We start from the raw sequence: 13015 nt of genomic DNA on the forward strand, positions 1-13015 counted from the left end.
AACATCAAAACTCTAGAAATGATGTTTTCAGCAGATTAATCACAATCACAAAAAAATCAGTTTAAAGAAAGTTGTTTTGATGGAAGAACACACAAAACAATAAAAGATTCTAATCTAATCTACAATATACACAGATGCTGGACCAACATTTTCAATGCACCATAACCTTTAATGAATTTACATAATCCTCTAATGCATTTAGTCTGTTTAGTCTAATAAAAGCACAATCCAAAGACTTAGAGCATAAGATTAACAATGCATTTTTTCAATTCACTTTATGTCGTTTTAAGAATAGTTAAATTCTTATATAGAAGAAACCGGAGTAATATAAAGCTAATTTATTTATGCGTTGTTCAAAGACTTTCTCTCCTACCTCACTCGATGGCGTTAACTGTTAGCGGTGCTATATTAACCATTTATTAGGCCTATTTTTCTGCTGAGCTCTGATCTATCAGGCCCCCAGTGGAGCATTTCTACATCAGAAAAACATGAAATTACAGCTCCTCTCATTTTAAAGGCAGCTTGTCATGACCGAATAATGGTTTAAAGCCTTCCCATGTGCAAGAATGTTTACTGGACTGGGAAAATAACAGGAGAGGACACTCACTCACAGCCTCAGTCCAATTCTACTTTGCATGAGAAGTATTAGCTCCAAGAGAGCCAAGTGATGCGAATAATCCAAATGGGCTGTGTGCGAGTCTAAATAACACTGGTATTGTCACAACACTTCAACCACACAAGGCTCAGTGGTGCTTTGTTGTTCCTGTGTCGAGGCCCGTTGGATCAAAGTTTACAGCTCTGTGTTACGAGAGTTGGAGACAAATGAAAAACACAATAGGCTATTACGTATGACTAAATGTATTGTGAAATATTCCTCTGAAAATGTGTTGAAGTATACAAAAGTCATCATCCATGAAGTTTGGTTATCACCTTCCTACCTATTCACAGTCACAGCTGATTGGAATCACGAGATGAGTTTTACTCATTTTAAAACAGAATACATTTTCAGATTACAATCAACATCTGTCAAAAGATTAAAAAAAAGCATTGTCCAAGCTTTGTTGAATCTCCATCTCTTACTACAAAATGTGTTGTTTTCCCAGATTCAAATCAGTCAAAGCTTTTCGATAAATTTTTTATCAGATAAATTCATAGTGTAGGCCACATAGATCCAGAAATTGAAGATCATTCGCTTGAAAATAAAATGTAAGGTTGAAATTGTTGCTCGAAAGTTTACCTTAGAAGTGTTTTTAGCTCATTCTGGTATCACGGCTAATACCAAAAACAAGCAGCTATCAAGTCAATAACTGTCCTCCTCGTTTGGCGAAGAAACACAAGAAAAACACGTAAAAAAGCAACATTAAAAGTCCAGTATTGTACTATTTTTCACCCGTCTTCAAGTGTTCTAAGAACCCCAACTACATAGTATTTGAGGTTTATTTTCCCAAACTTGCCTTTTTTCTTGAGTTTTAGTCCTCTGAAAAGTCACTTTCATGACCTCTTTTGAAAACAGGCCGTTTTTGGGCCTTCATGCATATGCATGAGTGGGCGTGTCTGTAGACACCAACTGAGCTCCGTGGAAAATAGATGCTAAAGGAAAAAAAGCCTTGTTGAATGACTTCTGCCATTAGCTCTTACGTGTTAATGAAGGATATAAACGTTAGAAGGACTAACTAAGCTATGTTAGCTGCCATGCTAATGCTACACGGACAAGCGAGGCGTCAGCCCGATGAGGAAGCATATATCTGGCCTTTCCAGCTGTTAAGGAATGAAACACAAAACAACATTGACTTACATCTTCCACATCCTTATTTGAGTCACAGTGTTGGTACTGCTCTGTGCTTTATCCAGAGTCTTTGAGAGAAGTTAAATGAGTATGAGTTTAGGTTCTCAAAGTCGTCCTCCTTGAAATGCCGGTCACACATGTACAGGTCTTTGCTAATATCGTTTGGTACATGACCAGCAATGATGAAATCTCGCCACTGGGTCCTGAGAGCCTCTGATGAGGGTTGTAAAAATATATTTATTCGTTGTTCAATGCAAACCAAAACTGCACAACTTTTGTGACAATGCCCTGCCTTCGCCATGTTTGTTTTACCTATGAGGTAAAGTTTGAAAGGGAGGAGCTCACATTCTTATTTAGGGTAGGAGGAGCCGGGATTGTCAGGAGGAGGAGTTTCACTCTCATGAGTCATAAGGGGGGCAAAAATCCAAACTGTCCATTTGGAGCTGACTTTTTCCAAAATGTGGAATAGCAAGGGATGGAGGAAACAGAACGTTTTCAACTTCGGCCTCTCAGAATGAGGCTAAAGGAATGTATATCACTGTAGCAAAACCATTATAAAGTGATTTTTCATAACAGTGCCCCTTTAAAATGCAAAATGTTAAAATAGACATCATGGTGTAAAATATTTTGTGGATACCCTATTAAGGATGTGTTCTTGCATTTAGCGTCAACATGAAAAATGTTAAAATAAGGAATTGAAATATGCAAAATATTGTTTATAGGACACTATTATTGCCTTTTGTGGTATTCTCTAGTTTTAACCACTTCTGATTCCGATGGTAACAATGTTCTCTCCTTTGGCAGAAAACTGGATGCTTTCATTTATGATGCAGCAGTGTTGAACTACATGGCGGGCAGAGACGATGGTTGTAAACTGGTGACCATCGGCAGCGGTTACATCTTTGCTACGACGGGTTACGGCATTGCACTTCAGAAAGGATCTTACTGGAAACGTCTTGTGGATCTTGCCATACTTGGCATCATAGGAGATGGTGAGTTGTTCTATTGTAGCATGATTGCACTCAGTCACGCTAGTGATATTTTTCTTTTTTTTTAAGTTTGAAGTCTTTAGTCTCAGAGCAGCCGACCCTTTGCTAAGCTCTCATTTCTTAACCACGCTTCCTATTCGTCAGAGCATCCCTCTACTTATATCAGAGAACTGTCAGAGACCAGTCTTAACACACCATTACATCATCGTTTTACGGCGTGCATGCATGGGAGCATGGCTGTGTGAGTGCAGAACTGGTTGCATGTACCCAGCGTGTCGGCTGTGTTTACTACTCTAGATTGATGTGAATAGAAGGAAGAGAAAGAGCCAGACCGAAATCAAACTGCTGAAAGCACTTTACCTCACACCCCGTCATTTTATTCAAGCACCTTCTCATGCGAGCACACATGTGCTCAGGCACGAGAATCTGCTTAGTCTGATAATAATTCCTCCTATTTTGTCTTATCACTCCATCTTTATCAGTCCACCCCCCCTTCCCCCTACAGCCCCTTTTTTCAATCCACCTCCTGTCTCCTTTCCATTACGATCTATTTACCACTTCAGCTCTTGCCCCTCCCGTGTCCTTATCCCCATCCCCACCTCCTATCCTCCAGCCCAATGATACACCCTTTTTTGCTGCCACAATTCCTTCTTATCTCCATTTCTCTTCTCTTGCTTCCCTCTGATTCTCTCTAAATTTCATTTTCTTTTCCTACACCCATCTCCAGGACTGCCATTTGGAATTTACACTTTCTCTTGTTTCCACCAACTCAACAGGTGAAATGGAGGAGCTGGAGGCCCAATGGCTTACTGGGATCTGCCACAATGAAAAGAATGAAGTGATGTCCAGTCAACTGGATATTGACAACATGGCAGGTGTCTTCTACATGTTGGCCACAGCGATGGGTCTTTCAATCCTCACTTTCATTTCGGAGCATCTTTTTTACTGGAGGCTGAGATACTGCTTCACTGGCGTCTGTACTGGAAGACCAGGCCTGCTCTTCACCATCAGCAGGGTAAGGATACAGGATAAAGACAGAAAACAGCTGTGTTCTGACATATTGACCTAAAGCAGCAGATAAGACTTTGTTTAAAAACGTGGACCAAACAAAACCTTGAACCTTTGCAAAAACGTTTAATATTTAATTTAATTACAGTAGTCCCTCGCTATATCACGGTTCCCCTTTCGCGGCCTTGGTGTTTCGCAGATGTTTTTTACTGTGAAATTTTGGATGCATTTTTTTACAGTGTATGAACGCACATTGTGTTCTGTGTCCTGATTGGCTCATGCTGCGTTCACCCACGGGCGACACATCCAACTCAGTGAGTTTCACTGCCTGCTGAAGCGAGATGCTGCGCTCCTTTTTCTCCTCTCATAAACATAAACCACCAGTGAAAAAAGCCGGTGTGATTAGCGGCTAATGCTATCCTAGCTCAGTGCTACAGAGAGAACTTTTACCTGCTACTACCACCTCCTCGCTGATTCTCCTCCACACCAGATCCTTCCTAGTCCAGTCCCGGTTATAAAGGCCATGTCCTACAGTTCCAGGTTTTCACACACAGCTTCTACTCCATGGTTGAATGGGTGAACAGACCAGTGTTTGTGTTGACGGCCTGATGTCATCGTCAACAAAGACTCTGAATGCGTTCGGCATCAAAGTCTGATCACTAGCAGTGTGACTCTGAAGTGCTGTATGTTTGAAAACAGGTTTATGTTTTAAAATATATGAAGTTTTGAACTTTGTTTAAACAAGAGAGAAAAGTTCATTCCTGTCTGAGAAAAGTGTATAAAGTGTATGGTGAGGGGTTTTACAGCCTTAAAACATGTATAATAATTGTAAAAAAATAAAGCTGATTACTTCGCGGATTTTGCCTATTGCGGGTTATTTTTAGAACGTAACCCCCACGATAAACGAGGGACAACTGTACCACAAATGCATCATCCGGTACATGATCTATCTAACTGATTGTTTACCGTTTAACAGTTTAATACTCATGCATTACACTTACTCCATATTGGATTCACAACTAATAAGATCAAAAAAAGGGGATGAAAATGCAAAATCTGCAAATTTAGCTCTGATATTTAGTCCCTGAGTGAATGTTTATGTTCATACATAACTTCAGTTATAGAAAGGAAACATAAATCAAGTGTTGATCCTAAGATTTTCATTCCAGGTTTGCTGGATCGTATTTTCTTGACCCGCAGACATATTTTTGATTGATTAGGCGTACTACACATGCAGTGTTCGATCATGATTTTATTACTTCTGTAAGTACAGTTTAAAAAGAATAAATAAATAAAACAATTATTTAAATAATTACAATATGGCCTCCTTTAAAAGAGTAATGCACTATATAGTCTTTCCCAAACTGAATTAGAAGCATTTTGAAATGTTTTTCTTTGAAAATCTAAGTCATTGTCCTTGCACCAACATTGATTGGTTCAAAATAAAATATCTCTTCAGGTTTTATGAAAAGAGTTTATGATCAACTGTGCAGTTTTAATTTGTGTGTTTTGTTTTCCAAGTAAACGTGTCAGGAAATAGCTCAGCTTTCTTGACTGAGTAACTATGGTAACTGACTAAAAGTTATCTGATTGAGTAAAAAGAAGGAGGAAAAAAAGAGTTTTCATTAATTCAATGATTAACAATTCAAAGGTTTCCAATATACAAGCTTTGTGAAACAGGCTCCTGGCAATTGATGTGTTTACAGAATACATTGTTATAATTTTTTGAAAGGTCCTCTCAGCATTGCATTCATGTTCAAGTTTTTGCAACTTTAAAGACACATGGCAAACTCAACTATCAGTTTAGACATCATTTACATGCAAACAACAGTATGTGATTCTAGTAAACATACAACACTTACACAAATAGATGCCAGAGTTCAGCTGAGGTGAGGACATGATTGACCGCACGAGCAAAAGCAAGGATATAGATAGATGGATGGAAGGATGGATGTGCACACACAGACACACACACACACACACACTCAAAATGAGCATATACACAAAACACAAATAGGAACAACCAGACAGACCATTCTTTCATTATTCATATGTCATGTCTCTGTGTTAGGCAGGGCTTTTATTCCAGACGAGCGGCATTTCACACATTAAGTGTTTTACAAAAAGACTGCAATGTGTGTTTGTGAGAGTGCACGTTTGTGTGTACCTCCTAGCACACTTCCACACACACCCGCACGTCATCAGAGCAGCAATGCTGGAGGTTAAGTGGCTCCAGGAAGAGCGTCTCCATGCACTGAGAGCCCCCCCCCCCCCCCCACCCCCCCCCCCCATTCCAGTGACATCATCTCCTAAATGTAATTTTTCAGGCGCTTGTGGAAGCAGTTCATCCAAAACAGTGATAATTATCTCCTTTAGCCACGTGACTAAACAAAATGAGCTGAAGGTTTGTAGTGGATGCATGAGAGGGAAAATGCACAGGTCTCCTAATTTACCACGCAAATAAATTAGTTGTGTGCATTTTTTACCTTTAGTGTCAATTACACTAACTATTCTATTCTCTTTCTCTCTCTCTCTCTCCCTCTCTCAGGGTATTTGGAGCTGTATCCATGGCGTTCACATTGACATGAAGAAGAAGTCACCAGAGCTTGACTTCAGTCCTCAAGCTAATATGTTGCACTTGCTCAAATCTGCCAAGTCCATGGCTTTGACCTCACCTAAACGCAACACTGTCCTCTTGCAGCCCAATATCCTTGACATGATGTCAGGGAAAGGTATTTTAATATATGCTTTTAACACAGTCACGCAACACTCATGTGCAGCACTCACCTGTAACTGAATTTACGCGTACACATTTGACACCTGAGGAATGCATCACACTGCCAATAAGGAAATGACACTGACTTTAATGTGCATTTCCTATATTGGCTACAAATGCATAAGTAAAGGTGACTCCCTTTACCTTGTTGCAGTGCTAGCGTTCTAATCAAATTGGCTGTCATGTGAAAACCTTAGTCATGATTAGAAAACCATTAAAAAGCATCCACAGCATTGCAGAGCAGTAGATAATAAATCAGCCATCTGGTCGAGCATCCAACCAAACATTCATCTATTGTATCTGCTGTCTGAGGTGCATCTCTTCTCGTCTCCTAGGTAACTCACTCCACAGTCTGCCTCAGAAGGGTCCTGGTCTCTATAGCAACGCTGCAGGTCCACAGGGTTTCCTGTCATTGTCCGGGAGACACAAAAACCTCCTTAACAATGCAGCACCGTTTCCTGTGCAGCAAAAAATTTCCACCCTTCAAACTAGCCCCAACAAGCCCCAGCTGTCCATCACCAATGACAACGGAAAAACACGTGGTGCTGGACCAGCCTGCGTCGCTGCCTCAAAACCTCGAGCTCTTTGGAAGAAAAGTGTGGAGACACTTAAGACGCAGCCAACTACTGTTGTATCTCCAGGTCCAGGCCCAAGCCCCTCCCCAGGACCTGGGCCTGGCCCTCCCACAATGAAGAGCCAGCGGTACCTGTCCGAAGAGACTCCACACTCTGACATATCTGAGTGTTCCAGTCGGCCTCCCTCGCACAAAGATTCTGATTCCATGGCAACGAGAGGTGGATTTAAGCCAATCAATCAGCTGAGGAAGAGGGTTGGTGGAGGGGGAGGAGGTGGGAGTACAGGTGGAGGATCCAAGATCTACTCCATCGATTCAGACCAAGCCAGCCTCCAGTCCGCTCCTCCCTATCAGCGAGACCAGGTGGGGAGTGATGAGCTGAGTTACCCCCCTGACCTGTTCCCACCTGACAGCACCTACCCCCACACCCACTCCCACCAGGCAGACGCACCCATTCTGCAGCTGAGCGCCAGCCTACTTCACCACAGTCACAGCGCTGAGGCTGACCTACACTCTCTGAAGGACAAAAAGTACAGCACATACACACACGGCGGCAGGTACTGTGTCTATCACACACACACACACACACACACACACACACACATAAACCTCAATTTTTGCTACTGTGTTTGATTGGTGCCCCCCCCCCCCCTTCCTTTTCTTTCAGTGCAAAGGACAAGACTGGAGGCTCATTCGATGCTACAAGTGGTAGTGTTGGTTCTCAGAGCATCCGACCCGGCCACTGTCGCTCCTGCCTGACCAAGCTGGGCGGTTATTCCGGCCTCTACACCGTCCGTTCACCACAGGCTCGTTGCGATGCCTGCGCCCACCTGGGAAACCTGTACGACATCAGCGAGGACCAGCTCCACTCACACTATGCTCAGTCGCATCCACACAGCGGGGACATGTTCACACATTATCTTCCACAGAGTGAACTGGGTTTGGTGGGTGAAGGAGACGGGCTGGTCAGCCACTTTGAGCCCTCCCCATCTTCACCATCTCCTCTTCCTGCCTCCCCTTCAGCCCAGCACCTGCAGCTGAGTCGCCAGCACTCCTATGAGAACGTGCTTCCTGATGGCATTCCTGAGCACCAGTCACAGACGCACCCTCACCTCCGGGGCCTGAGTCTGCCCGACAGAGACAGAGACAGGGAGTTTACCCTGGACGAGGGTGCCTATGCTAATGTTCTCACAATGCGCTCTGATCGACCGTTCAGTAGCCGCAGCCCCCCGTCCCCCTCACCGTCACACCACCACAGCCTTGATGCCCCAATGCCAATGCCGCGGCGCTCTAAGAGTCTTTTCCCGGACCGCCCCTCTCACAACCCTTTCCTCCAGTCGGCTCCTGGAACAACACCACGAGATCCCGCCACGCAGGGTGCCATACGCATGCCGCTGCAGAGAAGCTCTGCCCACGAGCTCTATAAGCAGCGAATGCCATTGTCACTTACCCTCGGTAACCATGGCAGCCATCACATCAACCAGCACGGCGGCCATATTGACCAACAGGTGTTCTACCCTCAGCAGGAGCCCCCTGTGGTGGCCTACATGGTACCACCTGCAGCTGCTCAACCAATGAGCTATGTGACAGCACCGCGAGCCTCGAGCGCCGGTGGCAACAGGCCCCGCCTCTATCGCCGCATGCCCAGCATCGAGTCTGATGTCTGAGAGTTACAGAAAGCACATTAACTTTCACTGAAACCCACTAACGTGCACGCATGGAAATCAGAGTGTGTGCAACTGAACCAGACAGCTGTGATTCTTAGCACGTACATAAAGACACACACACTGACACACACAGATACACACACACACACAGAGAGAGAAGGTTAACAGTGATGTTGAGTAAATAAGTTGTTTTTTTCCATCACAACCTTAACAGGGCAAAGATTAGGCCAAGGGGGAACCTTGAGGCTTATACTACAGGAAATGTGTGTGTGTCCCTGTGTGTGTGTGTGTGAGAATCAAGCCGTAACCAACGCAGCACAGACTAACACCTGACAAGACGGACTGTGGTCTTGGCATGGATACGAATACGGAGGGACACTGGAAACGCCAGCCACAAGAAGTAAAGGCAAAGTGACTTCTTTGTTTGGAAGACACACAAAAACCTTCCCATCCTCTCACAAGCCTCATGGAGAGAAAGAAAGAGACCCTGAATTCCCCCCCACACCTGTGTGCAATATTACACAAAATACACAATCACACACACATGTGCCCGCCCCCTCTCCAGGACTCTCCTGTTGCACTATGTTATAGTCGACCCACCTGAGTTGTCTGAGCCTCCAAACAATTGCACTGCCAGCATGGCTTGAAGAGCAGTAAACAACACTAGTGATCCTTGATTTATAAATGGAAATCACTATCTATTGAATAGGCAACATTTAGGGGCGGGGTGGTGATCAGCAAACAAGTCGGAGAAGTGTGTCGACTCCCCACCTGCAGATGTACAAACACTGGAACACACACACACACACACACTGCAACTGTTTTCAAAGGGGGAATGGAGAAACCCACAGACTGTTTGATGATGTTGATGTCAGTTAATTGATCATTCCAAAAACGTGGACCGAGTACGGCCACCAGTGAATGCCTCTCAGGATGAGAGTGTGTGTTGCAGTGTTAACACATCGGTTCAGCATCTTTGCTTCCTCTCTTAGCTTATAGTCTTCAGGTCATACTGCATGCTTCCTACTGCCCTGTGCTACAGTTAAACTTCGATACAGGGTCATATATGCGCACACACAAAAAAACAACACACACACACACACACACAGACATACACGCACACACAGTAGTCTAGGATAATAAGTAATGGTGGGTGTGTGTGTCGAAGCTATGAGATAGCTTCACCTTGTGCACTTTGTGGATTTTATACCCTGCCACCTACACAGAAGTTTGACCAAAAACAATTTTATACTGAATAATATGAATATTCTTGCTCATTCGCTGGTTAGATGTTTGATTTCCTCTTTTGTTATTTTTATTTATTTATTTATTTATTTTGGCCACCGTCTATGGCACAGCTCTGTCAATGTCCATTGTGAGGTCCAAAGGTTTTATCGTGTCACATCATGGCTACAGCATCATGCAGACAGTGAACACAATGTCAGCTTTGGAGCTTCTTTCTTTGAACTGTGATCATCCTTCCTTTTTAGCGATCCACCTTCCCATCATTAAGCTGTTTAAGTTTCTCCTCTTGATTACTCTTTGATCTTTCCCTGTTTTCTTCTTTAGACTAGAACGAGTTATCAGAAAAATGAAAAGATCAGTGGTGTTTTAAATACTCAACAAACTAAAAAAAATAAAAAATAAAAAAACACAAAAAATAGCTGGAAACCACTTGATGTCAGTAGTGGTGAGAACTCATCCTCTCAGCTTCACTCCTACCTCTTGTAGGGGTAAAGGACTCTTTTCTAATAATTTTCTATGTTGGACAAAAAGGCCCATTTTAATTGTTTCCATAGTGAGTTTGGAGTTCTTCACTGTTACAGATTTATTCATCACATTTATTCTCGGGATAGACGAGCTGGTACTTGTGTGGCTCCCTGTTGGAGCGAGCGCACGGCTGTGAGGAGGGAGCGTTTTGTAGTGTCACAGAGAGTTGACTTACAATAGCAAACATACACACAAACATACGCATATATGATACACACACTCACACATGCACACTCTTAACAAGCTGGTAATGTGTATGAGTTTTATAGAAATCCATAATCGACGTAAGTGAAGGCATTGATTTTTCTAGAACGAGGATCTGGATGGAAAAAGGGCTTGATTTCCCATTAGCTGAGAGTTTGTATCTATTCTCTTCCTTTTTATGCTCTTCTCGACCACAAACGCACATCTGCTCACACATCTGTTTATTTCAGCTGAAGCGAATGCGAGACAGTGTGAGTAGAATCATTTTTAAGAAGCACCTTTTCATGGTGATCACCCCTTTTTTCAGTAATCCTGACGGGTTTTGGAGTGTGAGGTTTATGCACAATATCAGGTTGCAATATTATATTTCTGTACAAAGAAATATTTGTTTTCAGTGTTAGAAACAGATTTCATTTGTTTGATTTGAATAGAGTTAAGTGTTAAATTCATTTTGAAAACAACGTGGCTTTCTGATTCTGCTTCTTAAAAAACTGGCATGTGAAAAATTCTTGTGTGATTTTCTTTCTTTTTTTTTTGCCCACTGGTCTGTTGTTGGTTTGGATCGCACTGTACAGTCGTCACTGATGTGTTAACAGACCAGTTTATCTGTCCAGGTAGGTGAGATTTGGAACAACACATAATGCTGGGCCTCTCATTCATTTTAATGACTAATGACGGTCCAGCCTGTGTGGGTAAAACAGCAACTAAAATCCCACCCACTGAGTTTTCTTCCACTACAAGTCTGTGATGCTTCACCTCTGAGCGTGTGTGTGTGTGTGTGTGTGTGTGTTTTACACTGCGGAAGCATTTATGTAAGATAGAATATCATGTGTATTTAGAGGATGTTTGTCGTGCGTGGGTGCATATTCTATACTCTCTCCCCTCTTCATCCCACATCTAACATTTGACCCAGCTATTACTCATATTTAACAAATACAGTTACACACACTCACACACACACACACACGTTGCGTCTGTACTGTTGTGGTAAAGAGAGCATGAAGAATCATTTTTGTACGTCAACAGCCACCACAGATTTTTACTCCTACTTTTTTGTTCAACTTTTGATTTTTCTTTTTCTTTCATGTTATTTTTTAATTGCATGACGTGCTTGTGTTTTCTGGTGGTTGCTTTTTTGCTGCAACACTCAAGTTCTCCCAGAGATCGACCCACCGAGCTGCACGGAGCAGCTCTTCCCCCGCCACCAACACGTGGCGGGAGCCGTGTCGACTGGCTCTTGCCCTGTGATGTCAGCAGTACTTTGGGGGATGTATTTGAATGCGTTCCCAGGCCAGTACAGATGTCAGTGTGGCCCAGGGTTTCACACACACACACACACACACATACTGAAGTGAATGGGAAGAGTTGGCTGAGCCGTGCAGTCCTGTGGGTCTCGCCGCTGTGTATCTCACTTGTGTATAAGTTCAGGGGTTTCTAAGCTACTAGTTGTGATGTAAATACTACCTTGTCACTCAGTACCTCTGTACAATCTGTAAATAAGTAAAGGTTACATTTTTCTACTTGTCTTGGTTCTTGTTATTCTATCCTCAATCTGCACGCCACATTTTATTTGTCCAGAAAGTGAATTCTTTATATAAGCTGCACCATGAAGTTTAAAGCTCTTAAGTCTAAAAGTCAGATGTATCCCTTTGAAGGACTTTTTCAGTGTCCACTTTTCTTTAAGCTGACTACATCAAACATTTTCTCGGGTACTTCGGACAAGTTGGTTACTTTATTATTTCCCCGCAAGTAGTTGCTGAGACATGATCTCACAAGTGATTAAATGGATCAAATAAGGCCATTGATGGTGAAGGTGCTACTTTGTCATTATTAGTTCTCTTGACACAAGCCTTTCATTGTGTTCTGTCAGCTTACACTTTAACACATTGGGACCATGCAGAAGAAAGAGTAAGGACACGGCAAAGCCTTCAAAAGAAATGAAAACAAGGTCAACCAGAAGTGTTGAATTAAAGGAAGTCTTTTTTAATTTAGTTTCAGAAACTTAATTGTCCTCATTCTTGGGTAAAGTTTGCAGGCGTTTTTACTTTGATAGAAAACTATAATAAAATATAAGTAAATTTGTGTATTACTAAGAGGCGTTAAAAATGCAACCTTGAAATATTTCCATAATTTTCTAATTATATTAACTAGTAATAAAATAATGCATACCATTCCAGAAGGAAATTTTAACCAAGGACAGTTGTGAGCGTTAAAGAAATGGTGTTCTGGATAACGTGTCAG

General features: G+C 42.6%; 1 protein-coding gene across 2 annotated transcripts in view; it reads left to right on the forward strand.

The window, feature by feature from the left end:
* Nucleotides 1-12294, forward strand: part of grin2ab (glutamate receptor, ionotropic, N-methyl D-aspartate 2A, b) — a 177816-nt gene extending 165522 nt beyond the window's left edge. For both annotated transcript variants that reach the window (XM_028444168.1, XM_028444159.1), the window contains 5 exons: nucleotides 2591-2778; nucleotides 3552-3790; nucleotides 6332-6515; nucleotides 6895-7690; nucleotides 7801-12294. In XM_028444168.1, coding sequence (XP_028299969.1) covers nucleotides 2591-2778; nucleotides 3552-3790; nucleotides 6332-6515; nucleotides 6895-7690; nucleotides 7801-8800 — 2407 coding nt within the window. In that variant the 3' untranslated portion in view covers nucleotides 8801-12294. The remainder of the gene's footprint in view (nucleotides 1-2590; nucleotides 2779-3551; nucleotides 3791-6331; nucleotides 6516-6894; nucleotides 7691-7800) is intronic.
* The last annotated feature ends 721 nt before the right edge of the window (nucleotides 12295-13015 follow it).

This window comes from Gouania willdenowi, chromosome 1 (genome assembly GCF_900634775.1).
Source record: "Gouania willdenowi chromosome 1, fGouWil2.1, whole genome shotgun sequence".
Classification (NCBI taxonomy): domain Eukaryota; kingdom Metazoa; phylum Chordata; class Actinopteri; order Blenniiformes; family Gobiesocidae; genus Gouania; species Gouania willdenowi.